Source organism: Rhinoraja longicauda, chromosome 30 (assembly GCF_053455715.1).
Source record: "Rhinoraja longicauda isolate Sanriku21f chromosome 30, sRhiLon1.1, whole genome shotgun sequence".
Lineage (NCBI taxonomy): Eukaryota > Metazoa > Chordata > Chondrichthyes > Rajiformes > Arhynchobatidae > Rhinoraja > Rhinoraja longicauda.
Window position 1 is genome coordinate 26,075,320 of NC_135982.1, and position 25,997 is coordinate 26,101,316.

At 44.1% G+C, this 25,997-nt stretch overlaps 1 protein-coding gene across 3 annotated transcripts in view; it reads left to right on the forward strand.

The window, feature by feature from the left end:
• The first annotated feature begins 324 nt into the window (after positions 1 to 324).
• Positions 325 to 25,997, forward strand: part of tmco4 (transmembrane and coiled-coil domains 4) — a 70,252-nt gene continuing 44,579 nt past the window's right edge. Inside the window, exons 1-9 of one of the 3 annotated variants that reach the window (XM_078425298.1) lie at positions 325 to 430; positions 6,289 to 6,475; positions 6,828 to 7,002; positions 7,243 to 7,270; positions 9,422 to 9,554; positions 12,694 to 12,791; positions 16,311 to 16,454; positions 21,579 to 21,698; positions 25,694 to 25,858. In XM_078425298.1, the coding sequence (XP_078281424.1) occupies positions 6,345 to 6,475; positions 6,828 to 7,002; positions 7,243 to 7,270; positions 9,422 to 9,554; positions 12,694 to 12,791; positions 16,311 to 16,454; positions 21,579 to 21,698; positions 25,694 to 25,858 (994 nt within the window). In that variant the 5' untranslated portion in view covers positions 325 to 430; positions 6,289 to 6,344. Of the gene's footprint in view, positions 431 to 6,288; positions 6,476 to 6,827; positions 7,003 to 7,242; positions 7,271 to 9,421; positions 9,555 to 12,693; positions 12,792 to 16,310; positions 16,455 to 21,578; positions 21,699 to 25,693; positions 25,927 to 25,997 lie in introns of those variants that run through there. The other 2 variants (XM_078425300.1, XM_078425299.1) reach the window with 2 other exon arrangements.

Below are 25,997 nucleotides of genomic sequence, written 5' to 3' on the forward strand. Positions count from 1 at the left end.
GTATTGTATCATGACTGTCTTTGCAAACGGTATCAACCCCCCCAAAAAAGAACCCCCCCCCCCCCCCCCCCTTACCTCAAACCACTTGGGACGAGCTGGAAAAGGCGCTGCACGAAAATGCAAGTCCCAGTCTTCGCGCTCGTGCACGAGAGAGCCGGACGCGCGCTCAAGCTCCCGGGCGCGCCTCGTGACCGCGCACGCTGCCCGGGAGCGCCTCGCGCCCGCGCACGCTGCCCGGGAGCGCCTCGCGCCCGCGCGCGCTGCCCGGGAGCGTCTCGCGTCCGCGCGCGCTGCCCGGGAGCGCCTCGTGCCCGCGCGCGCTGCCCGAGGGCGTCTCGTGCCCGCGCACGCTGCCCGCTGCCGCCCGGCCCGGTGAAAGTGAAGGTGGAGGTGGAGGTGGAGGTGGAGGCCGAGCTGAGGCCTGCGGCAGGTAATGGGCGCCTTTCCCCGCAGTCTCTCCCCGCCCCCCCCCCCCCCTGGGCCTCGGCTCCGGCCCCGGGAGCCTCCTCTCTTCCCCAACCCTTCAGGAGCCGAAGCTGGGCGGCATTAATAATGGTGGCACAAACCAACGCACAGCCACAGGGCAGTGAGGAGACTTTGCCCAGTGTGACCTGCTCTCCCGAGTAAATTATAATCCCGGGAGGGAGTAAATACCTGCAATAATAATAACCCCGGAATATCTTCATCAATTTATAAATTGTAGGGGCAGAATTTGGCCATTCGGCCCATCAATTCTACTCCGCCATTCAATCATGACATGGCTGTTCTGTTCTATCTCCCTCCTAACCCCATTCACCTGCCTTCTCCCCATAACCCCTGCCCTCACACCCGCACTCACTGATCAACAAAGAACAATCTAACTATTTCGGTCTTACAAAATGTCCATTGACTTGGTCTCCGCAGCCGCCTGTGCTGTGGCAATGAAATCCAGAGATTCATCACCATCTTGAGTAAGTTGCATCCTCCACAGTAACTTCTGCTTTCACTGGGCAAACATCCAGCGTCTATTCACTCAGAGAGACCAAAAAGGAGGCCATTCAGCCCATCGGGTCAATGCTAGGGAGTAGCCCGATTTCCCCTCACCTTTTTTCATTTTAGAGATGCAGCACGGAAACAGGCCCTTCGACCCACCGAGTTCGCGCCAACCAACTATCACCCTGTACACTAGCATTATCCTACACAATTTACAGTCTTTACCAAAGCTCATCACCTTACAAACCTATTTATTCACAAAATGCTGGAGTAACTCAGCAGGTCAGGCAGCATCTCGGGAGAGAAGGAATGGGTGACGTTTCGGGTCGAGACCCTTCTTCAGACTGTACCAGCATCTACAGTTATTTTCTTATATTACCTTACAAACCTATACTTCTTTGGAGTGTGGGAGGAAACCGGAGCACCTAGAGAAAATGCACGCGGTCACAGGGAGAACGTAGAGTCCATATATACAGTTCCAGTAGTGAGGATCGAACCCGGGTCTCTGGCATGATTTGGGGCAGCAACTTTACTGCTGCGTCACCATGCTGCCCACTTCTCTGTAATTCCTGAAAAATTCTCACACATGCCCTTCGATTCCCTTTCTTAACTTTAATCTACATTAAATGGTAATTTATAGTGGACAGCAGATCTATTGAGACATGAGTGGAAATTAGAGCATTTGGAAAAAAAACACTTGGTCATGGTGAGAATGTACATACTCCAGCCAATGTCACGATCAAATCTGGGTCTTTAGGTGTAGCAAGGCAGTGGCATTAAGTGTGCTGCCTTATAACAACCACCTTTACCAAGATGAATATTCTGAGTGGGAGACACAAGGAACTGCAGGTGCTGGAATCATGAGCGAAATACAAAGTACTGGACAAATTCAGAGATTCAGGCAGCATCCGTGAAGGAATGGACAGGCAATGTTTCAGGTTTGGATCCTTCTTAAGGGTCTGAAGAAGGATCCTGACCTGAAATGTTGTCTGTCCATTCCATCCACAGATGCTGCCTGACTTGCTGAGTTCTTCCAACACTTGATTAATACCTTGTCTCCTCAGCCTGTACAATTGCTGTCCTTATCTAGCTCATTGTTTTGAATATGTCTTTCCTCAACTGCTAAAATAATCATCGATAAGGTAAAATATCCATGTAAAACCTCTCCTCCTGCCAATCTAGTAGCTGCCCCACTTTGGTAAATATCCCAAGTAATACCCAGGCCCTTGATAAACACACGAAGCAAGAGTCAAGAGATTTTAATTGTCAAATCTATCAAAATCAGAACAATGAAATTCTTACAGCAGCTTAATGAACCTGTAAATACAATCCACACAGTTAATATACACCAATCAGCCAAAACATTATGACCACTGACAGGCGAAGTGAATAACATTGATTGTCTTGTTACAATGGCACCTGTCAAGGGGTGGGATATATTAGGCAGCAAGTGAACAGTCATTTCTTGAAGTTGATGTGTTGGATGCAGGAGAAATGGGCAGGAGAAAAGACCTGAGCGACTTTGACAAGGGCCAAATTGTTATGGCCAGACGACTGGGTCAGAGCATCTCTGAAACGGCAAGGCTTGTGGGGTGCTCCCAGTCAGCAGTGGTGAGTACCTACCGACAGTGTGCTGCATATGGGGCTGCACCCGGAGGACCAACAGCATATTAGGCAGGTGGTCATAATGTTTTGGCTCATCGGGTCGTAATGTTTTGGCTCATCGGGTCGTAATGTTTTGGCTCATCGGGTCGTAATGTTTTGGCTCATCGGTGTATAATAATCAAAAATATATTAAATTAATATTATGGTAACCGTAATACTGCATAAACCAAAGTTCCTAGTGCAAGCAAAGACACAGTCGTTAGAAGGTCATAGTTGGCGTGTAGTGTTCAACAGCCTGATGTTTGCAGGGAAAAGGCTGATCTTGAACCTGGTGGTCACGGTATTCAGCCTCCTTTACCTTCCCAATGGTAGGACTGAAATGAGAGTGTGGCCGGGGCGGTGTGGGTCTTAGATTATGTTGGGTGACCTTTTGAGGCAGAGCCTGCTATATAGATCCCTTTGATGGTGGAGAGGTCAGTACCCTTGATGGACTGGGCAAGGTCTACCATTCTCTGTAGTCTCCATCATGGCTGGGCAGTCAAGTTGCAGAACCGGACCATAATACAATCATTCAGTATATTCTCTATCATGCTAACCCCCGGACAAAAATAATATTCCCTGCACCAGAATGTTGCAGGGAAAAACCTAACTAGCACAATTTACTCATGACCCTGAATCCATGTCTAGGAAATCACATTGTCCATACAAGTAGTGTACAAATCTAACAGGAGGAAAAGTATTGGGCTTTGTGAAAACAGGCCCTTCGGCTCAATTTGCCCACGCCAACCAACATGCCCCATCTACACTTGTCCCACCTGCCTTTGTTTGGCCCATATTCCTCTAAACCCAACTTATCCACGAACCTACCAAATGTTCTTTAAACGTTGTGATAGTACTTGCCTCAACTACCTCCTCCGGCAGCTCGTTCCATATACCCACCATCCTTTGTGTAAAAAAGTTCCTATTAAATCTTTTCCCCCCTCATTTTAAATCTATGTCCTCTGGTTCTTGATTCTCCTTCTCTAGGTAAAAGACTGTGCATTTACCTATCTAATCATCCACTCTATATCTATTCTTCTGTGTGCCTGTGGAAACTTATTGTTGTGTATATTGTGAAGCATGCGACCAGATATGCAGCATATGTTTATGATGGCACCATTATTTATGTGTGCACTGAATCTGTTGTGTTTTCACTCAAATAATGAGAATGTGTGAAAGCAAGATCATTTATGTGTTTAATTGCATTTATATGCCAGTTGATAATTTAGCTTTGAGGCTTTGAGCTGCAACTACTTTGCGAAAGAGATAAACATTTAAGAATTCAAGTTTCCTATTGTATAACCAGAAGGATAACATTGTAGTCCATTGTTAAAAGGTGCTTTCCAGAAACATTGGCTTGATCTCATCTTAAGGTCTGTGTGCAGTTCCTGGAGTAATAGTGAAGTGATACAGAAGAATAGCTTAGCTCCAAATGTGCTCTGTCCCTGGGCTAATAATTTAATATAAAACAATGTCTTGCGTAGCAAAGTGAAGATTAGGTTAGCGATGTCTTGCAGCACTAAATGCATATGTTTTGATTCCAGAGCAAATCGGGTCCAAAATTGTTTAGTTTAGTTTAGAAAAACAATTCGGAAACAGGCCCATCAGCCAGCAATCCCCGCACACTAACGTCATCCTACACAAACTAGGAACAATTTACAATTTTACCAAGCCAATTAGGCTACAACGCTGTACGTCTTTGGAGTGTGGGCGGAAACCAGAGCACCCGGAGAAAACGCACGAGGTCATGGGGAGAACGTACAAACTATACAGATAGCACACGTAGTCAGGATCAAACCTAGGTCTCTGGTGCTGTAAGGCAGCAACTCTACCGCTGCACTGTCATGGCTGCTCTAGTATTTTATGAGGGCTGGGAGAAGGTAAAATAATAAAATGAATGTTATTTTCTCTGATGTGGAAGGATAGCAGAGCAGCCAGAAAAAACGTCGCTGTCACAGGGAGAACATACAATCTCCACACAGACAGCAGTCGAGATCAGGATTGAACCCAGGTCTCTGGCGCTATGAGGCAGTTGCTCTACCAGCTGCACCATTGTAACGCTCTTGCGTGAATTAGTCCATAAACTCTTGAATCGGTAGTTGGTTATGTTGGTTATAACTGGAAAACTGCAAATTGTGAATATTCGTGAAGTTTGACAAATGTTGACAACTCTCGGGACAGATGCTCTTAGATGCCTTTTCTCAATCCCAAAGCTCACTTGAGTTGATTTATTAGGCGATAAATCCCCCTTCTCCGTCTGTCTATCTTCTTGCAGCCAAGCAGCATTTGTGTTCTGAGAAATGAATTGCTTATTAATGTATTACAAATTTATTTAATTAAAATCGCTGAAAACATTAGCGACGCAGTGGTGCTGGTTTCCGACGGGCACAATGATGGATGCACCGCACATCTCTGTCCTCCATACAGCTGGCAAGCTCCTCTTTTGTCTTTCCATTTGCGTCTTCCATCAACGTTCTCAGCATCGTCTTGTTTGGTCGTCCCTGGTTCTGTCTTACATGGGTGGATTCCCATTACAAAGGGATGGCAGGATCGGAAGGTATGAGCTATAGGGAGAGGTTGAGCAGGCTGGGACTCTATTCCTTGGAGTACAGGAGGATGAAGGGTGATCGTATAGAAGTGTACAAAATCACGAGAGGAATAGATCGGGTAGACACACAGTGACTTGTTCAGAGTAAGGGAATCGAGAACCAGAGGACATAGGTTTAGGGTGAAGGGGGAAGATTTAATAAGAATGTGAGGGGTAACATTTTCACATAAAGGTGTGGTGGGTATATGGAACGAACAATGGCCAAGTCAATAGATATTTTATATGTGGAGATTGATGATTTCTTGGTTAGTAAGGATGTCAAAGGCTATAGGCAGGAAAATGGGGTTGAGAGGGAAAGATAGATCAGCCAAGATTGAATGGCGGAGTAGACTTGATGGGCCAAATGGTGTAATTCTGCTTCGACAATTTATGAACTTATGAACTATTATTGGTTGCTGAACAGATTTGGATATCCGTCTCAACAATTCTTCTGAACGTGTGGAGATCTAAGCCTCGTTTTGAGCTATTCTTTCCACAGTTAGATCATATTTCATACACTGTGCAGCCTATCTTGCGAATTTGAAGGTCACAACCTACAAAAAGTTAATGAATAACATTCCAAGTGTTTTGTGGTCGCAAGTTTGAGGATTGTTGTAAGGTAATTGCTTCTTTTCTCATGTTTGCCAGTCTGCGTGTTACCTAAAGTGGATGAAAATTCTTATTGTGGAACATTATGTTCTTAAACCTAATGAGAAAACAGGTACTTGCGTGACGTTTTGAGCTCAAGGATCAAAGTTTAGGTTATTCAGTATTGTTAGCTGAGCCATAATTCAATTTGCAATCGGGCCAGTTTGATATTTTCTGAAGTACATTGTATAAGTTTTGCAGTGGCCTTTGTTTCTTAAGATCAATTAATTGTTGACAGCAGCAGTTGGCACCGAGGCTATGTCGTGTATTGTTGACCTGCTGCACTACCTTTGCAGAACAATAATGGTGTGTGATTTATTGCCACCAGTTCACTGCATAGTAGTCTGGAACTCTTTGTCGAATTGTTTCTGCTATTCTTCCTTTACTCTTTGGTGTATTTACTTAATTTTTTAAGCCATATTTCTTTCTGTTAACAGCAGCTGAAAATGAATCGGTGACTGACCGAGACTGTGCGGATCACAGACCAGTGAAGATGAGCTGTTTGGGTGAAGGCAAAGAGCCACTACAATTGGTCGGCCAACTACTGAGTGAGCCGGGACAGTTTGCTTATGGTGGCCTGTGTGGTGTCACTCTGTCACTGCTGTTTCCTGGAGAGGAACACAGGTTAGTTCCCTCGTGTTCGACACAGCATATTAACGACCTATTTAGCGTTTGACATTTGTACACCTGCAGCAGAGATCATTTGGTACCAACCGTCTCGGAAAAGCAGCCAACATAATCAAAGACTTGTCCCACCCCAGTCATTCCTCCTCCACCCTGCTTCTGTCGGGCAGAAGATACAGAAGCTTGAAAGCGCGCACCACCAGACTCGGGAACAGCTTCTTCCCCTCTGTAGCAGGGTTCAGATGCGAGTTGACCTGCTGAGTTCCTCCAGCATTCTGAATTTTGTATTGAATTATATATGTGTGAATCCTTTTAAAGCAGGTCCAATAAATACATTTGTTTGGTTTTGCAGGCTGTACAGAAAGCGATTTATCGAAGGGCTTGTAGAATGGTTGCAGCTTTCAGAATCCGTCTTGCCCGTCATGGAGGCTTTTGCCAATGGATTGGGTGGGGAAGGTGCAGACACATTTGCCGAACTGCTGCTGAAAGAACCAGCTCTGAAGGACAACCCAATTTTAATCACTCAGGTAAATAGTGAAGCTGATAAGGTCCTGACTCAGATTCGAAATGTCATCTCTCCATGTTCTTCAGAGATGCTGCCTGACCTGCTGAGTTACTCCAGCACCTTGTGCCTATTTTTATTCTGTGTAGTTTTATGGTGTACATTTGCGTCTTCTGACTGAGTATTTTTTGTTCTTGAACTCTTTTTGCCTTCGTGTTAGAAGAGTTCAAACATAGAACTGATTTTTTTTTTCTCTCTGTTTCAGGATCTTGTTTCCTTTTCACTAAAAGATGGTAAGTTCTGGGTTCTCTAACCTCACTGGAGATATACTCACTGGGCTGGGGTACTTACTTTCATCTTCCTTGAGCTCCCCTAGTCTGCTCAACCTCTCCCTAGAGCTCAGGCCCTCAGGTCCTGGCAACATCCTCATAAATCTTCTCTGCCCCCTTTCCAGCATAACTACTTCTGTACTTAATCCACTGGATCCTAGAATTAGGAGGCTGTCAAATCTTAGAACCATTTTCAGCATGCTATTTCAGATTTTGAATTTCTGCCATCACCAAAAATGATTCCACACACATGTTTCTCTGGTGCCTGGACAGTTCATGCTGCCTGGACAGTTCCTTACACACTACATTTAAAAGTGTGGACATATCTCACGTTAGTAACACAATAAAAAAAAGTAAAGATCTGATACCCAAAACTACCCTTGTGGTAAATGATAATTGCCCCATCTCTCCTCCATCAATTCAAAAACAAAATAGGCAGCTTGAATATCCCTGTCAGGAAGATTGGCACGCTGGCATCCACTCTTGCTCCCGCACTACTGAATCTGAGCCAAACTGAGCTTGATGTACTAAATCAAAGAAAACTGTACAGAGCTGACATGGGTTATATATATTTATTTCACAAAATGCTGGAGTAACTCAGCAGGTCAGGCAGCATCTCAGGAGAGAGGAAATGGGTGACGTTTCGGGTCGAGACCCTTCTTCAGACTGATGTCAGGGGCGGGACAAAGGAAGGATATAGGTGGAGACAGGAAGATAGAGGGAGAACTGGAAAGGGGGAGGGGAAGAGAGGGACAGAGGAACTATCTAAAGTTAGAGAAGTCAATGTTCATACCGCTGGGCTGCAAGCTGCCCAAGCGAAATATGAGGTGCTGTTCCTCCAATTTCCGGTGGTCCTCACTATGGCACTGGAGGAGGCCCATGACAGAAAGGTCAGACTGGGAGTGGGAGGAGGAGTTGAAATGCTCAGCCACCGGGAGATCATGTTTGTTGAGGCGGACTGAGCGAAGGTGTTGAGCGAAACGATCGCCGAGCCTGCATTTGGTTTCGCCAATGTAAAGAAGTTGACATCTAGAGCAGCGGATACAATAGATGAGGTTGGAGGAGGTGCAGGTGAACCTCTGTCTCACCTGGAAAGGCTGTTTGGGTCCTTGGATGGAGTTGAGGGGGGAGGTAAAGGGACAGGTGTTGCATCTCCTGCGGTTGCAGGGGAAAGTGCCCCCGGGGATGGGGTGGTTTGGGTAAGAAGGGGCGAGTGGACCAGGGAGTTACGGAGGGAACGGTCTCTGCGGAACGCAGAAAGGGGAGGGGATGGGAAGATGTGGCCAGTAGTGGGGTCCCTTTGGAGGTGACGGAAATGTTGGAGGATGATTTGTTGGATACGCTGGCTGTTGGGGTGGAAGGTGAGAACGAGGGGGATTCTATCCTTGTTACGGGGGTTATATATTTGCTGACAATTCATTTCTATGCCTTGGTGTTCTCTAAACCAAGATTGGATCATTCCCAACATCTTATTGAATGGCAGAACAGACTTGAGAATTTCTATGTTCTTAATTAATTTAATCAAAAATAGTTTGAATGACTTTAGTTTAGAGATACAGTGTGGAAACAGGCACTTTGGGCCACTGGGCACGTCGACCATCAATTACTCGTTCATTCTAGTTGCATGTTATTCCATTTTCGCATCCACTCTCTACACACTCTGGGCAATTTTCAGAGGCCATTTAACCTACAAACCCACACGTCTTTGGGATGTTGGAGGAAACCAGAGCACCTGGAGGAAGCCCTACAGTGTCGCAGGGAGAATGAACAAACTCCACACAGATAGCATCTGAGGTCAGGATCAAACCTAGGTCTCTGGTCAAGTTCACTAAAATGCAGAGCAACGCTTCACTTCTGGAGCTGCGCAAGTAGAGTGCATGTGGAGCCAGCCTTCCTGCACCATACTACATCTTCCTTCTTAACTTCAACAACCCAACTAGTGTGAACGAGTGATCGATGGCTTGGTGGGCCGAGGTCATCGTAGGCTTGGTGGGCCGAAATGCCTGTTTCCATGGTGTATCTTTCAATCAGTCAAAGTTACTGTGATGCCGGGTTTATTTTGCTGTGGCAAAACCATTGAACATCTTCTGCTTGATTTGTTTTCTGCGTTCACAGGACACTACGATGCACGTGCAAGGGCTCTCATCTGTCACATCACCTGGCTCCTGAGAATCCCATTTGAGGAACTGGAGATATTTGAGGAATCATTGGTGAAGACTCTAAAAGAACGTAAAGAAAAAGACACAGAGTAAGAGAGTAAACTAGACTTTTTTAAATTTCAGTGTGTTCTATAATTAGATAATGACTGTCTGAGAATATTTAGAACACTGAACATAGAACAGTACAGCACAGGATAAGGCCCATCAGCCCACAATGTTTGTGCCAAACATAATGCCAAGATAAACTAATATCAACCTGCATGTGATCCATATCCCTCCATTCCCTACCTATCCATGTGCTTATCTAAAAGCCCTATCATATCTACCTCCATCACCTCCCCTGGCAGCATGTTCCAGGACCTCACCACCCGGAGTAAAAAAAACTAATAAAAACTTGCCCAAATGCTTTGGGGAAGGCTAATGTGAACTGCTTAATATTTTCCCCACTTAATTTTACTTTTTAACTTCAACGACCAATCTCCAATCTTTTGACTGATACTGATATATCATATCATATATATACAGCCGGAAACAGGCCTTTTCGGCCCTCCAAGTCCGTGCCGCCCAGTGATCCCCGTACATTAACACTATCCTACACCCACTAGGGACAATTTTTTTTTTTTTTTTTACATTTACCCAGCCAATTAACCTACATACCTGTACGTCTTTGGAGTGTGGGAGGAAACCGAAGATCTCGGAGTAAACCCACGCAGGTCACGGGGAGAACGTACAAACTCCTTACAGTGCAGCACCCGTAGTCAGGATCGAACCTGAGTCTCCGGCGCTGCATTCGCTGTAAAGCAGCAACTCTACCGCTGCGCTACCGTGTGGACTCGATGGGCCAAAGGGCCTGTTCATGCTGTATCTTTCAATCAATCAAAGGATTTGAACTGCACATTGACCCTCTTTCTCTGGAACCCAGGGACATCCGATCCCAAGGGATGAACACCAGGAACTTCAGGATCTTGCATTCTATATTGTATTCATATTTCCATTTGGGAATAAATGTTTATTTTTGTCAATTGGAAATAGTATGAACTCTGATCCAGAAAGAATTGTTCAAGATGAACAATGAATATTAACTAAAGAACATCTATATACTAAAACTCTTGTTTGTTTGTTTGTTTGTTTGTTCCTGAACTACAGCCAAAACGGTACACGATAGCGAGACAATTTTAGGCACACCTTACCATCCTTGGTGCTAATGGAAGAAGTTTCATTGTAATGGAAGAAGTTTCATTGTAATATTTTTAAAGTTATTCACATTTAGGGATGGGGGGGAAGGGAGGGAAGGGGGGACGAGGGAGGATAAGGGGGCTTGAGGGGGATGGAGTGGGGGGAGGGGAAGGGAAGGGGAGTGGGGGAGGTGAGGGTGCAGCACCAATGCAAGAGAGGTTTGGGTCCGACGGGTCCACTTGGTCTAGTTAACTAAAAGACTGACCTCTAATGTACCGGCTGAGTCACTGCATGCTCTTTCTGCATATTACTATGTATATATATATATATACTTGCTAATGCATTATCTTTAACATATCTTTGTTCTTTTATGTATATTTGTTCTCCATCCAACCATGCTATTCACACTGCTGAGTAAAGTAGTTTTAAAACATAATGTTCATACCAAGCAATTGCTACTAAGTTGGAAAAACTGATTTATGCGACTATTATTTGAACAGAGAATTCTCTCGGTAGTGTCTTGAAAGTATTTCACCAGATCTTGGCCCATTATCACTGGCCCCTTTATCAAATGAAATGCTGAATTCCAAGGATTTAGAAATTCCAAGAATTGGTGCAGCTGGTAAACCTGCTGCCTTACAGCGCCAGAGACCAGGGTTCAATCCTGAATTCGGGTGCTGTTTGTGTGGAGTTTACACGTTCTCCCTGTGACCGTGTGGGTTTCCTTCAGGTGATCCGGTTTCCTCCTACATTCCAAAGACATGCCGGTTTTGAGGCTAATCAGCCTCTAAAAAATCATCCCTAGTGTGCAGGGAGTGGATGAGAAAGTGGAATAACATAGAACTAGTGTGAATGGGTGATCGATGGTCGGCATGGATTCCATGGGTCGAAGGGCCTGTTTCCATGCTGTATCTTTCAATTGATTGCAGGATTTGACCCGCACATTGATCTTCTTTCTCAGGAACCCAGGGACAACCAAACCTAAGGGATGAAAGTTTCCCTTATTGAAATGAAAGCAGGAATAGCTGGAAATACTCAGCAGGTCGGGCGACATCTGTGGAGAGAGAAGCAGCAAATGGGTCAGCTAATGGGTCAAGTTGATGATCTCTCATCAGAATAGGGAGTAGAAGCAAAACAAGTTATAAGATGTAGAGAGAGAGCGAGATGGAATGTTGGAGACCGCAAAAGGAAAGGTATGAGATACCTCTGGAGGAGTTAACTGTGAAAAGAGCTGTCATTGATAGATAGTGGTGAGAGGAAACAAGAAAACGTTCCAGTGCGAATGCAGTGTAAGTTGCAAGTACAGTGAGTTAAGGAGAGGAGCAGTGAGACAAATGGGATTGCTTGCCTAAGACCTAGTTTGTATCCAGTAGGCAGAATTACCACCTCTTATGTTGTAATAAGCATAATAAAACATTCAGGATCGTTAGAATTTTTTCTTTTGCATTATTTGCTACAAATAGGCATAGCTTTAATTTTGTTTAGAGATACAGCGCGGAAACAAGCCCTTTGCCCCACCGAATCCGGACTGACCAGCAATTCCCGCACATTAACACTATCCTTCACTAGGGACAATTTTTACATTCATACCAAGTCAATTAACCTACAAACCTGTATGTTTTTGGAGAGTGGGAGGAAACCGAAGTTCTCAGAGAAAACCCACGCGGTCACGGGGAGAATGTACAAACTCCGTACAGACAAGCACCCACAGCCAGGATCAAACCCGGGTCTCTGGCGCTGTAAGCACTGTAAGGCAGCAACTCTACCGCTGTGCCGCCCAGGAAAAGATATAAAGAAAGACTGACCGCACCATCCATCAATGATTACTATTGTATAGATACCTATTTTGTATAGGGGCGTATAACTGAATTTATACTGATGACATATTTTTTCTTAATTGCTTTTCCATAAGGATGACGATCACTGTAAGTATTATTTTAATGCACAACTTTTAAATATTGAGACTTCACCACAATTTTCTTTTTGCTCTTTGTTGTTGCTAGTTTACCTTTGGACTCGTAACTGACCTTGTTTGCTCTTCAACTTTTTCAGAGAATTTGAAATATCTCAGAAGAAAAAAGATCGTAAAAAGAAACTGAAGCGATATTTCCTTATTGGGCTTGCTACAGTAGGTGGTGGAACTGTGATTGGTATGTTGTAACCAAGTTTACGTGACCGTGATGTACATGTTGTACATAAAACCAGGTTATACGGAGTCATAGACTCGTATAGCACGGAATCGAGCCCTTCAGCCCAACTTGTCCATGTCAACCAAGGTATCCCATCGACACTGGTCCCACCCATCTGCCTCCGTTTGGCCCATATTCCCCTAAACCTATCTGTAGCGGCAACTTTAGTCTTCCCTATAAACCCCCAAAGCTTACCGTTTGACAAAGGAAAGGGAGCGATATTTCTTCCACGCAGATAACAACAGAAAGTTCTTCACGACGTCTCAGTATCATGAATCGTTTATTGAAGCAATAATACAAGGATTGGCGTATCCACTGTCATCAATCTGTTTGTTAATCTGATAAGATCTTATTATCTTACCCTCGTTTCTTCGCGACCTGTTACTGCTAAGACCCTATATCTCAGCAGTCTTCATCACGATTCGTATGGCCACAAAAATCTTATTATCTTAGCAGGCTTATTATCTTATTACTGAGTGACCTGCTAACCCTATGTCAGCAGGTTTCTGGTGTGTCACTAAAGCATTACGTCAGTACTGGGTAAATGATACTCATGATCTGGCCCCGCCCAAGGCACCTCCCAGTCCATATACATAAACCAAGTATTAAACTCAAGACAACCCCCTGGTGTCCAAAAAATAATACAGCAGGATACAAAGTAATATAATAACACACAAAAATAAGCTCAAAATGGCTCCTACATTATCCAATCACCTGGGGATAGGTTGATGACTGGATCTAACCAATCTGAAGAAGGGGTTCGACCCGAAACTTCAAGTCTAAAGAAGGGTCTCGACCCGAAACGTCACCCATTCCTTCTCTCCTGAGATGCTGCCTGACCCGCTGAGTTACTCCAGCATTTTGTGTCTACCTTGGATCTAACCAGGTTGATGACTGGCTCTAATGTTGCTTCTAAAACCATGTTATAATGGAGGTTGGGACCATGATTGATATGCGATGAATAAACCCAGAGTGTACCGGGTGAAGCATTTGTGATGGCAATTATAAGACAGGTGCAGCTCCACTGATGTGGGTTTGATCCTGACATCCACGATGTCTGTGAAGTTTGCATGGGTTTCCGCCTGGTGCTCGGGTTTCTTCCCACGGCTCAAAAGACATGCGAGCTGCTTAATTGGCCACTGTAAATTGCTCCTAGTGTGGATGGGTGGGTGAGTTGATGAGAACAGGGGTGGAATAAAACAGGATTAGTGCAAGTAAATGCTTGATGGTTGGGCTGAAGGGCCTATTTCCATGCTGTATCTTTCAACCAATTCAGTCAAAAAAGAAGCAGTATGGAAAACATGATCTATTGTGACCAAGACAATCTGTTGAAACGGGGGCTTCTTGGTGAGGGTTAAAGAAATGGTGGCACACAAGCCCACCCTGGTGGATCTTTACTACATTTCTCTTGGCCATGACCAATATCTGACTTTTGGGAGATGTGATTCTGATAATTAAATTTGTTATAGGAAAGAGAAATGTGCTGTGGGTAATGTAGCTGAGACACATTAAACTACATTGAATCCTGTCTGCATTTGCAATTGGACACAGTAATTATTCTGGAAGCTGTTACAGAGTAATAACAAAACTGTCAGCCAACGCCGTGGGAATGACTGTCCTCTGGCTCATGAGAGCTAGTTTCATGCTAACATGTTTCAACTGGTTGGCAAGAGAAAGACAGATACAGATACTTGCTTTGAAACAGCTTCAAGAAGGCCACACTAGTCTCAATTTCAGCAAAACAGTATTCTCAGTACATTTTGCTCAGTCAGGATAGAGATTTCTCAGATCTTTAAACCAGCACTGACATTTATTTTGATTAAAGTCAGCGAACAGTAGGATTCGAGGTTATTCAATAATATAATTTTTTACTTCAGTTTTGAGGAAGATTTGAGACTGAGTACTGAGTACACAGCGTGGAAACAGACCCTTTGGCCCACCGAGTCCGTGCCGACCAGCGATCACCCCTTGCACCAACACAATCCTACACACTAGGGACAATTTACAAGTTTACCAAAGCCAATTCACCTACAAACCTGTACGTCTTTGGAGTGTGAGAGGAACCGAGAGCAACCGGAGAAAACGCACGCAGTCACCGGGAGAACGTACAAACTCCGTACAGACAGCACCCGTAGTCAGGATCATACCCATGTCTCTGGCGCTGTAAGGCAGCAGCTCTACCACTACGCCATTGTGCTGCCCAAGTGAGTAGACCATAACATGCTCTGCAGGCATCTTGTCTATTAGATGCTTCACATTAAAGTAGACCCATGCATCTTTATACAATGTTTAATTTAGTGTGAAAGAGAGGAACAAAAATCATCCGATTCATGTTTTGATTACCCAAACTAAATAACTGGAAAATGGTGTTGGCTGAGATTCCCTCTAACTATTCTCTGAAGTCATCACACTGAAATGAACTAGATAAAAGTAGTGAATGAGATGAGATTATGTTTAAATAGGTTTACCAGGATGCTGCCTCGATTAGTGGGCATTAACTACAAGGAGAGGTTGGACAAACTTGGATTGTTTTCTGTGGAATTCTGGTCATTGAGGGGAGACCAAATAGAAGTCTATAAAATTGTGAGAGTCATACGTAGGATAGACTGCCAGACACAGATTTAGATTTAGAGATACAGCGCAGAAACAGGCCCTTCGGCCCACCAGGTCCGCGCCGCCCAGCGATCCCCGCACACTAACACTATCCGACACCCACTAGGGACAATTTGTACATTTGCCCAGCCAATTAACCTACATACCTGTACGTCTTTGAAGTATGGGAGGAAACCGAAGATCTCGGAGAAAACCCACTCAGGTCACGGGGAGAACGTGCAAACTCCATACAGACGGCGCCCGTAGTCATGATCGAACCGGAGTCTCCGGCGCTGCATTCGCTGTAAGGCAGCAACTCTACCGCTGCGCTGCCGTGGTGGGTGCTGGGACGTACTGCCTGGGGTGGCAGAGGAGACAGATGCCATCATGGCATTTAAGAGACTTGAATAGGCACATGGATATGCAGGGAATAGAGTGATATGGATCGAGTGCAGGCGATTGAGATTAGTTTATCTTGGCCTCATGTTCAGCATGGACATTGTGGGCCGAATGCCTATCCCTGTGCTGTACTTTTCCATGTCTAATTCTCTATGATACACAGTGACTTATATCAGCAGAATGGGGCTTACAAATCCAAATGTGTCAAGCTATTTCCGATTCCACACGAATACCAATAATCTGTGATATTTGCAATTACAAATGAATTTTGTGATTTAATCCTGGTAGGTCTGCTGGTGAGTCATCAGGTAGATGTCAACTGGAAATAAGTATTATGTATGAGATTAGATGCTGCTTCATGCGTGGAAGCTCATTCTCCGGTGATGATTCATTTCAAAGGAAGCCACATCTTTGAGCTCAATAATACAGTGGCATTAGTACTCAGTTTTCTGCGTGAAGCCGCTAAAGCAGTCTAATTGTTATCCACAGGCCTCACGGGTGGACTTGCCGCTCCACTTGTGGCCGCGGGAGCGGCTGCGATCGTCGGGACTGCAGGAGCAGCGGCAATTGGCTCCACAGCTGGTATCGCCATCATGGCTTCTGTATTTGGGGCAGCGGGAGCAGGCCTGACAGGTAGGTGGTTTGTAATTGCAACGGTCCTTTTCAACGTCACACTGACCAGACTCCCCGCCACAGTCACTTCACGCTGCCTCAGGAACACAGCAACATAATCATGGACCTTTCCCACCCCGGTCATTCCTTCTTCACCCTGCTTCCATTGGGCAGAAGATACAGAAGTTTGAAAATGCGCACCAAGGGGAGACACAGGGAACTGCAGGTGCTGGTTTACAGGGGGGGGGGGGAGAACAAAGTGCTGGAGTAACTCAGCAGGTCAGGCAGCATTTCTGGAAGACATAGATACATAGAAAATAGGTGCAGGAATAGGCCATTCAGCCTTTCGAGCCAGCACCGCCATTCAATGTGATCGTGGCTGATCACCCACAAACAGTACCCCGTTCCTGCCTTCTCCCCATATCCCTTGAGTCCGCTAGGCCTAAGAGCTCTATCTAACTCTCTTTTGAATGCATCCAGTGAATCGGCCTCCACTGCCTTCTGAGGCAGAGAGTTCCACAAATTCACAACTCTCAGGGTTGTGACATGGCTAGGTGATGTTTTTGGGTCAGGACCGTCTTCAGGCTAACTTAAACACCCCTGACCCAAGGTGCATAGTACTTTTAGGGCATGTATTACACCAAGTATTCTCAGGTGTGCATACCTATTGCAGTTCATCACAAAACCCTACATGAAAAATAAAGGCAAATAATCTGTAGAAGGCCAATCAACCCATTTCTTTACCAGGACACGGAGGGAAAAATACATCAGCCGTGATCGGATGGCAAAGTAGACTTGATGGACCGAATGGCCTCATTCTGATCCTAGGTCTTATGGTCTAACATTCCCCAAAATAATTCTATTTCCTCACTGCTTCATCACAGTTGCAATCTCGCCTGGAACACCAAGAATAAAAACTTTATCCCTCTGTACAAACTTACCTGTCAAATTCTCTCTTTTTCTCTCTCTCTTATACACACAAAAAAGAAAAGTGAAAAAAATGACCCATCATCCAAAAAAGCAGAAAGAAAAATCTGATGTCAATTTAGAAAAAAATGGGAAATTGTTCCCTGACTCCCTGAGGCAATCAGGCAAAGCTCCAGGAGATTATAGTAATTTATAAATCCTTCTGTTCCCAACTAACTTACAACATACTCTCTACAATTGAAATTGAGGTCCTGTCTCAAAAATGTTTCCTAGCTTCCTCTTTGAAGGACTGTAGGGAATCCAAACTCACAGTGTACTTTACTAATCTGTTCCAGAAGTTGATCACTCTGAAAAGAAATACATACTACCTATTTGCCTTAGGATTTACATTCATATCCCCAAGTCATACTATCTTCATGCTTCTCAAATAACGTAACCAACTGAATGTAATCTAATCCCTTCATCATTTAAAAAAACCTTAATCACGTCCACTTAGTTTGAATGGCTTTAAACAAAAAAAATGTCCAACTTTTGGACACTACATCGAAAACTGCAAGTCCTAAGACTTTATATTATCTTTCTATCTTCTCAATACCTTCCACTGTACGAGTCAAAATGATATGCAGTACTGAAAATGTGGTTGAGCAAATGCTGTGTGCAGCTGAAGTGGTTGTGTATGCAATAATATCTTAAACTAGGCATGCCCTCCAGCGATATTGCCTGACCCACCGAGTTACTCCAGCACTTTGTGTCTTTTTTTGTAACCAACATCTCCAGTTCCTTGAGCCTGTATCAAAAGCATTTTGGCTTCAGGAGCCTGATTAGATGCTTCGAGGACGTGCATGATAAGATTAAGCCTGGAGATTCACAAGGAACTGCAGAAGTGCTGGAGTAACATAGAAACACAATCAGTGAGTCAGGCAGCATCTCTGGAGAAAAGAAATAGGTGACATTTCTGGTCAGAACCCTTGTTCAGACTCTGAAGCAGGATTCCAACCCGAAATGTCACCTATTCCATTTCTCCAGAGATGCTCCCTGACCTGCAGAGTTACTCCAGCATTTTGTGTCTACCTTCGATTTAAACCAGCATCTGCAATTCCTTTTGGTAGACGCAAAGTGCTGGAGTAACTCAACGGCACAGGCAGCATCTGGACAGAAGAAATGGGTGACGTTTCGGGTCTGAAGAAGGGCCTCGACCCAAAACGTCATCCATTCCTTCTGTCCAGAGATGCTGCCTGTCCCGCTGAGTTACTTCAGCATTTTGTGTTTACCTTCGATTAAAACCTGCATCTGCAGTTCTTTCCTCCCCATCTGCAATTCCTTCCTTACCCAAGTGCTGGAGTAACCCAGAGGGTCTGGCAGCATCAGTGAAAGAAATGGATAGGCGACGTTTCAGGTCAGGATTGAAGATCTGAAGAAGGGTTCTGACCATAAACGCTGCTTATCCATTGATGTTTCACTGGAGTTTCACTTGTATGCCAACTTACCCATTAAAACATCAATAATATTTTGATTCCCCTTAATGCTTGTAAATTATTCCAAGAAATTCTAATCTTTCAAATATTCTTCCTGGCATCTGTTTTAAATTTAACTTTTTGCTCATGATTCTACATTTGAGAGATGCTTTATCTGTACATTTTTTTACTTCTGATAAGTTTTCTTTTTAATTCTACGCTTTGTTATCTGACCTTTTACTTAAAGGCAGTGGTTTAGGTTTATCATTGTCATGTGTACTGAGAAGCAGTGAAAAGCTTTGTTCTGCATGCTATCCAAACAGATCAGATATTACTATACAGAAATACAATCAAGTCAAACTCAAACACAATAGATGAGGCAAAGTGGAAGATACAGAGTGCAGAATATAGTTCTCAGCATCTGAAGAAGGGTTTCATCCCAAAATGCCACCGATTCCTTTTCTCCAGCGATGCAGTCTGCCCCGCTGGGTTACTCCAGCATGTTGTGTCCATCTTTGGTGTAACCCAGCACCTGCAGTTCCTTCTTACACATTGTAGCGCCCAAGTTCCATAGACTGAGACCAATGTCCGCCATGGGGTAGAGGTATAATCTGACAGTACTTTGCTGGTGCTGTATATTTTGTTTTGTTGAATATTACCATTATAAAAACCTAAGATGCTAAAATGCTGTCTCTGGTATCTGCCGGACATCCACATTTCTTGCATAAACACACACTGTTCTGGCTGCATTCTTGTTGGCTTTTCATTAGCTTTGCCACATATTGGCTTTGAAATTGACAACTCTGTTATTAAACCTGGGATACTATTCAAATCTTCTCCTGATTTATTCTCACTCATTGTATATTCATATGGGTTAGTTTTCCAATACAATGCCATAATTTATTTTGCAGTGTAAAAATAAGCCATTAAAGGAGGGAAATGAGGGGAACAAATGATCCACCTTAATTACATTTCCAAATACTACTTTGGTGCCTCATAGCCATTTGGCAACCAAACTATTCCTGAGCCCCTTTTCAATGAGACTGGCAGTGTTAAGCAGTTCTGTATGAACCATTGCCAATTTTATGCTGACAACAGCCTGCCAGCAATTAGGAACTGGATCAGAGACTGCCCAAGCTTCCTGCTACAATGAGAGCGGTCCTGAGCTACTATCTACCTCATTGGAAACCCTCTCAATTTATTTGATCGGACTTTACTGGGCTTTATCGGGCAGTAAAGGTTATTCACATTATTCGCTTTATCATGTTTCTGTACACTGGATGGCTCAATAGTAATCATGTATTGTATTTCCGCTGACTGGGTAGCTGGCAACAAAAGCTTTTCACCGTACCTTGGTACATGTGACAATAAACTCAACTCAAACTCAACTCAACCGCGGCAGATGGGAGATCCTTCTCTATGTACCTCCCACTCCCCTGACATCAGTGTGAAGAAGGGTCGCGACCCAAAACATCACCCATTCCTTCGCTCAGCCTGTCCTGCTGAGTTACTCCAGCATTCTGTGTCTATCTTGGATTTAATCCAGCACCTGCAGTTCCATCCTACACAGTTTATCTTGGCATTATGTTTGGCACGGACATTGTGGGCTCAAGGGCCTGTTCTAGTCCTGCACTGTTCCACATTCACTCCAAGTGGATTAAGAAGTCCAGGGAGCCAGCACACCACCTTATTTCAGGCCAGCATGTTTTACATAATGGATAATGAACTAGTGTGTGACTGAGTCAAAGGTGCTGTGCCATTTATATTCAGTGATGTTGTTTGGATGAACTTACTCACCCCTAATGCAATCATGAGGTGGAGTGTCATTTCGGAATGAAGAATCAGAGATGAATTTGAAGAGGAAAACAATGATATGATTTGGTGCGAAAATGAGTTGGTTTTCTCACTTTATATCTCGTGGTACATAAAGGCAGCTGTGGCAAATCTGCTGATTAAAGAAAGTATTTTTACGAGCATGGCCAAATCTTTAACTTGCTGAAATTTATTGCTGTTTTAAAATTTACTGAATTAAGATTAAACATGTTTTAGCTAAAACGATCTGCTGGTGGCTTATACCTGGCCAAAATTATTTCAATCAAAAGTAAGCTTTGATTGTACTAGCATTAAATAAAGCAAAGTAGTGTGAAAACAGTGCAGATGCTGTAAATCTGAAATAAGAAACAGAAAATGTGAGGAACATTCAGTAGGTTCGACAACATCTGTAGAAAGAGATAAAGAGTTAATGTTTCGATCCCTGTTGCATCAGACCTGAAGCATTAACTTTGTTTCTCTGTTCACAGATGCTGCAGGACATGCTGAGTTTAGTTTACTTTAGACTTTAGAGAATACAGAGTGGAAGCAGGCCCTTCGGCCCATCGGGTCCGCACCAACCGACAATCAACCCATACACTAGCACTATTCTACATGCTAGGGACAATTTACAGAAGCAATTTAACCTACAAACCATTACGTTTTTGGTGTGAGGGAGGAAACTGGAGCACCTGGGGAAAACCCACATAGTCACAGGGAGAACGTTCAAACTCCGTACAGACAGCACCTAGAGTCAGGATCGAACCCGGTTCTCTGGCACTGTAAGGCAGCAACTCTGCCGCTATGCCACTTTACTAATTTCCAGGTTTCTGTCATGAAATATTTCCTGTTATTACAGGAGTCTGCTTTTTTCCGTTTTTTTATCATCAGTTTTGGTATGTAATATTTTTGGTGTAATATTCCTCTGTTAAATCTGATTATCGTTCTCTTCCAGGATACAAAATGAACAAGCGGGTGGGAGCTATTGAAGAGTTTGAGTTTCTTCCTCTAACCGATGGGAACCAACTGCACATCACGATAGCTGTCACTGGCTGGCTATGCACGGGAAAATACGGTACAAAGAATGAAAAGACCAGTTGTCTACTACTTATTACAATTGTATTTGTTCCAGAGCCAAAGTGAGCCGAAGGAAAATGTTTGGAGATATGTTTCAGCTTTCCACTCCAATTATTTGAAAAGTGTTTTCACGCGTAATATTAGGACAGTGTTTCCAATTAATGGTAGGCAGCAATAAACTTAGCTGCTCTTTCCCCCAAGCACGCTCTAATATGAACAAAAATCAGGTGCAGTTATCTTGTTATGACACAAAAGGAGGTAATTTAGCTCTTCGGGTTCATTCTGGTGTCCAGGGTACAATCCCTTGGTTGACTCCCCTGGGTCCTACTGCTCCTCCGGTTGCCTCCAAACGGGGCCCTTAATACCGATAACCACTGGGTCCTACTGCCCTTCTCCAATACTAAGCACACCACTTCTCCTACACTCCACTTCTATACCACCACGCACACCCCTCTCACCTCTGAGCCTCCTTCTGCCCTCCTCTGAACCTGGGTCTTGACTCAGCCCCAACCCCTGCTGGGTTTACACCATCCTCCCCTAACCTCCCTTAGATAGCAATCTGAAGAAGGATCCTGACTCAAATCATCATCTATCCATTCCCTCCACAGATGCTGTCTGACCCGCTGAGCACTCGAGCACTAAGTGTTTTGCATCTGCAATTCCTTGTATCTGCAACCCTATTCTCCCTCTCCTCTTCACCTTGTACCTTTGCAACTATTTTCCCTGTCACCTACCCATCATCTCCCTTTTGATTCTTTTGCCAGTGGCCAATTTACCTGCTAAAACCAAAAAGCCTGGAAGAAAATCATGCGGTCACAGAGAATGTGCAAACTCAGCACAGAAATCACCTGAGGTCGGATCGAACCTCTGTCAAGCTGCCACACTAATCGTTGCACCATCGAACCACCCACGTTTTAGGATCATTCTAATCTAATCCCTGTGATTGTGACTTCGTTCCATGACAAGATATTCGGGAAGTTCCAGGGTACTCTCCCTGAAGATGTAGAATAATGTATTTATCTAAACAAGAGAAGGTACTATTCACCCAAGTGAGGCAAGTGACCAGAAAATGTAGCTGTAGACAAAAGGAAATGCAAATGCTGTAATCTTGCCTAGAACACTGAGTGCTGGAATAACTCAAAGGGTCAGGCAGCACAAAGTGCTGGAATAACTGCCTGATCCTCTGTTAGATACATAGAAAATAGGTGAGGAGTAGGCCATTTGGCCCTTTGAGCCAGCACCGCTATTCAATGTGATGATGGCTGATCATCCACAATCAGTACCCCGTTCCTGCCTTCTCCCCATATCCCTTGATTCTGCTAGCCCGAAGAGCTCTATCTAACTCTCTTTTGAATGCATCCAGTGAATCGGCCTTCACTGCCTTCCGAGGCAGAGAATTCCACAAATTCACTTCTGCAGCATATAACATAGCTGCATTGCTCTCTGCTCCCCCAAACTGATTTTTTTCTCTTTTTATTCTATAGTAATTGAGGAATAAATATGAAAAATAATCTGCTCAAACCAATTAAAATAGCAGTGTTTCTTTTTGGTTCGAACAACATTTCTGCCCAAATAGTATAAAAGGATAGTACTATTTAATGTGGTATTTTCAGTTGACAGGCAGAATCAAATTTAGTTTGAAGAGTTTGTCAGTAATCTTGGATGAGTGAAAAAATGTATTTGACAAGGTTAATAACTATTTCATTTTCCCCCCCTTGAGTCATTTTTGCCTTGGCAAATTTTGGAGCCACTGTGGTTCACGTTATTCTTCATAATGGATTAAACTCAATTACAGATGATGCAGCCTGTTTCTCATGGGAGCTGTCACATAGAAATAGCTATCAGAAAGCAGGGCCGCAACAGATTGCAATGTATTAGCATTCCTGTTGTCAAGGCACTGCTTTGCTTCTCAAGATTAAGGTTTCTGGCAGAATCAGTTTATGCGTTTCCAACTGCAGAACGAGAGAGTAAAGAACCTGAATTCACAAATCATTATGTTTCATCAAAGAATTCCCTGCAAAGCACATCGCACACAATGGATTACTTAGAAATGTGGAGATCGCTGCGATGTAACCAAATTGGGGTCAAAGTTAGCATAGTTCGCTATTGAGGGCGTGCAGTGTAGGTTCACTAGGTTAATTCCCGGAATGGCGGGACTGTCGTATGTTGAAAGGCTGGAGCAATTAGGCTTGTATACACTGGAATTTAGAAGGATGAGGGGGGATCTTATTGAAACATATAAGATAATTAGGGGATTGGACACATTAGAGGCAGGAAACATGTTCCCAATGTTGGGGGAGTCCAGAACAAGGGGCCACAGTTTAAGAATAAGGGGTAGGCCATTTAAAACGGAGATGAGGAAGAACTTTTTCAGTCAGAGAGTGGTGAAGGTGAGGAATTCTCTGCCTCAGAAGGCAGTGGAGGCCAGTTCGTTGGATGCTTTCAAGAGAGAGCTGGATAGAGCTCTTAAGGATAGCGGAGTGAGGGGGTATGGGGAGAAGGCAGGAACGGGGTACTGATTGAGAGTGATCAGCCATGATCGCATTGAATGGCGGTGCTGGCTCGAAGGGCTGAATGGCCTACTCCTGCACCTATTGTCTATAAAACAGAAGTTTAAACACCTGCATTGTAACAGTAACAAGTTACAGTGAGTTATCCTGGAATGTGGAACATAGAACAAAACAGCACAGGAACAGTCCTTTCAGCCCACAATGTCCTCGCCAAACATTGTAGCGTCATACAGTGTGGAAAGAGGCCCTTCGGCCCAGCTTTCCCACACCAACCAACATGTCCCATCAACACTCATCCCATCTGCCTGCATTTGGGCCATATCCCTCCAAAACTATGTGCCTGTTTAAATGTTTCTTAAATGTTGCGATAGTCCCTGCCTCAACTACCTCCTCGGGCAACTTGTTCCATACACCCACCACCCTTTGTGTAACAAAAGTTACCCTTCAGGTTCCTATTAAATCTTTTCCCCGTAACCTTAAACATATGTCCTCTGGTTCTCCATTCCTCCACTTTGGGCAAGAGACTCTGTGCGTCTACCAGATCTATTCGTCTCACAATTTAGTGCACTTCTGTAAGATCACCCCTCATCCTCCTGTGCTCCAAGAAGAGTCCTAGCCTGCTTAACCTCTCCTTATAGCTCAGGCCCCCCGAGTCCTGGCAACATCCTCATAAATCTTCTCTGCACCTAGTTCCCTGCATCAACTATGAGTTCTCTGCATCAACTATGCCAAGTTAAACTAATCTCATCTGGCTGCAAGTGATCCATATCTCCATTCCCTGCATAGATGCCTCTTAAGTGCTCCTATCATTTTTGCTTCCACCACCAGCTCTGGCAGCGTGTTCCAGGCACCCATCATTCTCTGTGTAAATTAAAAAAACACTTGCCCTTCACATCTCTTTAAACTACGTCTCTCTCACTTTAAAGCTATGCTCTCTAGTCTTTGATATTTCCATCTTGGTGGGGGGAAAAAATTCCAACTGTCTATCCCGTCTATGCCCCTCATAATATTATATACTTCTAGCATCTAGTCTTCTAACTGGATGCTAGAAGTCTTCTAACTAGATGCCAAATTGGAAGCGTCCTTGCCTCTGAGTGAGAAAGTCGAGATGTGGTCTCACTCCAGGACTTGTCCATGCAATGGCAGCAGAAGTTGGTGCCATGTGCAGGAGGGCTGCACTGTTGGACGAGGGATTAACCTGTTAAATTTTCTATCACAGACAGACATAAAAGATTTTTTGGCGGCGTTCAAAGGAAAACGGGGCAGTTAATTTGTCTCATTACAGACTAAAACCTGCAGTGCGCAAAGTGGCTGTCCTATTTCGAAATACTCCAACTGCTGTGTGACCACACTTCGAAAATGCTTCATTAGCTGTAATGCACTTTGGAGTGCCCTCGGGGCATGGCAAGTGCTTGAAACAAAGACTGCAAACTCTTTAATGTTCTCCCTAAATCATACATTTGTTCTCTACATGCTCCACCAGGAAGTTTTGAGGCACCATGGCGAAGTCTACTACAATCCAAGGAGCAGTACTGCCTGGCTTGGGAGTCCAAATATTTGATGGAACTGGGTAATGCCCTGGACTCTCTGCTGAATGGTCTGGTTAATATCGTTGCACAGGAAGCTCTGAAGTACACCGTGCTGTCAGGTGAGACTAAGACCTGCAAAGACTGTTAGTTTCTCTTGGGATTTTCAAGAAGGTTCAGCCCTCTTAAGGTATTTGGCACAGAAAAAAATAATTACACTCGGTAGATTTAAAAAGTAATAAATGTTATCCTCGGTACAGG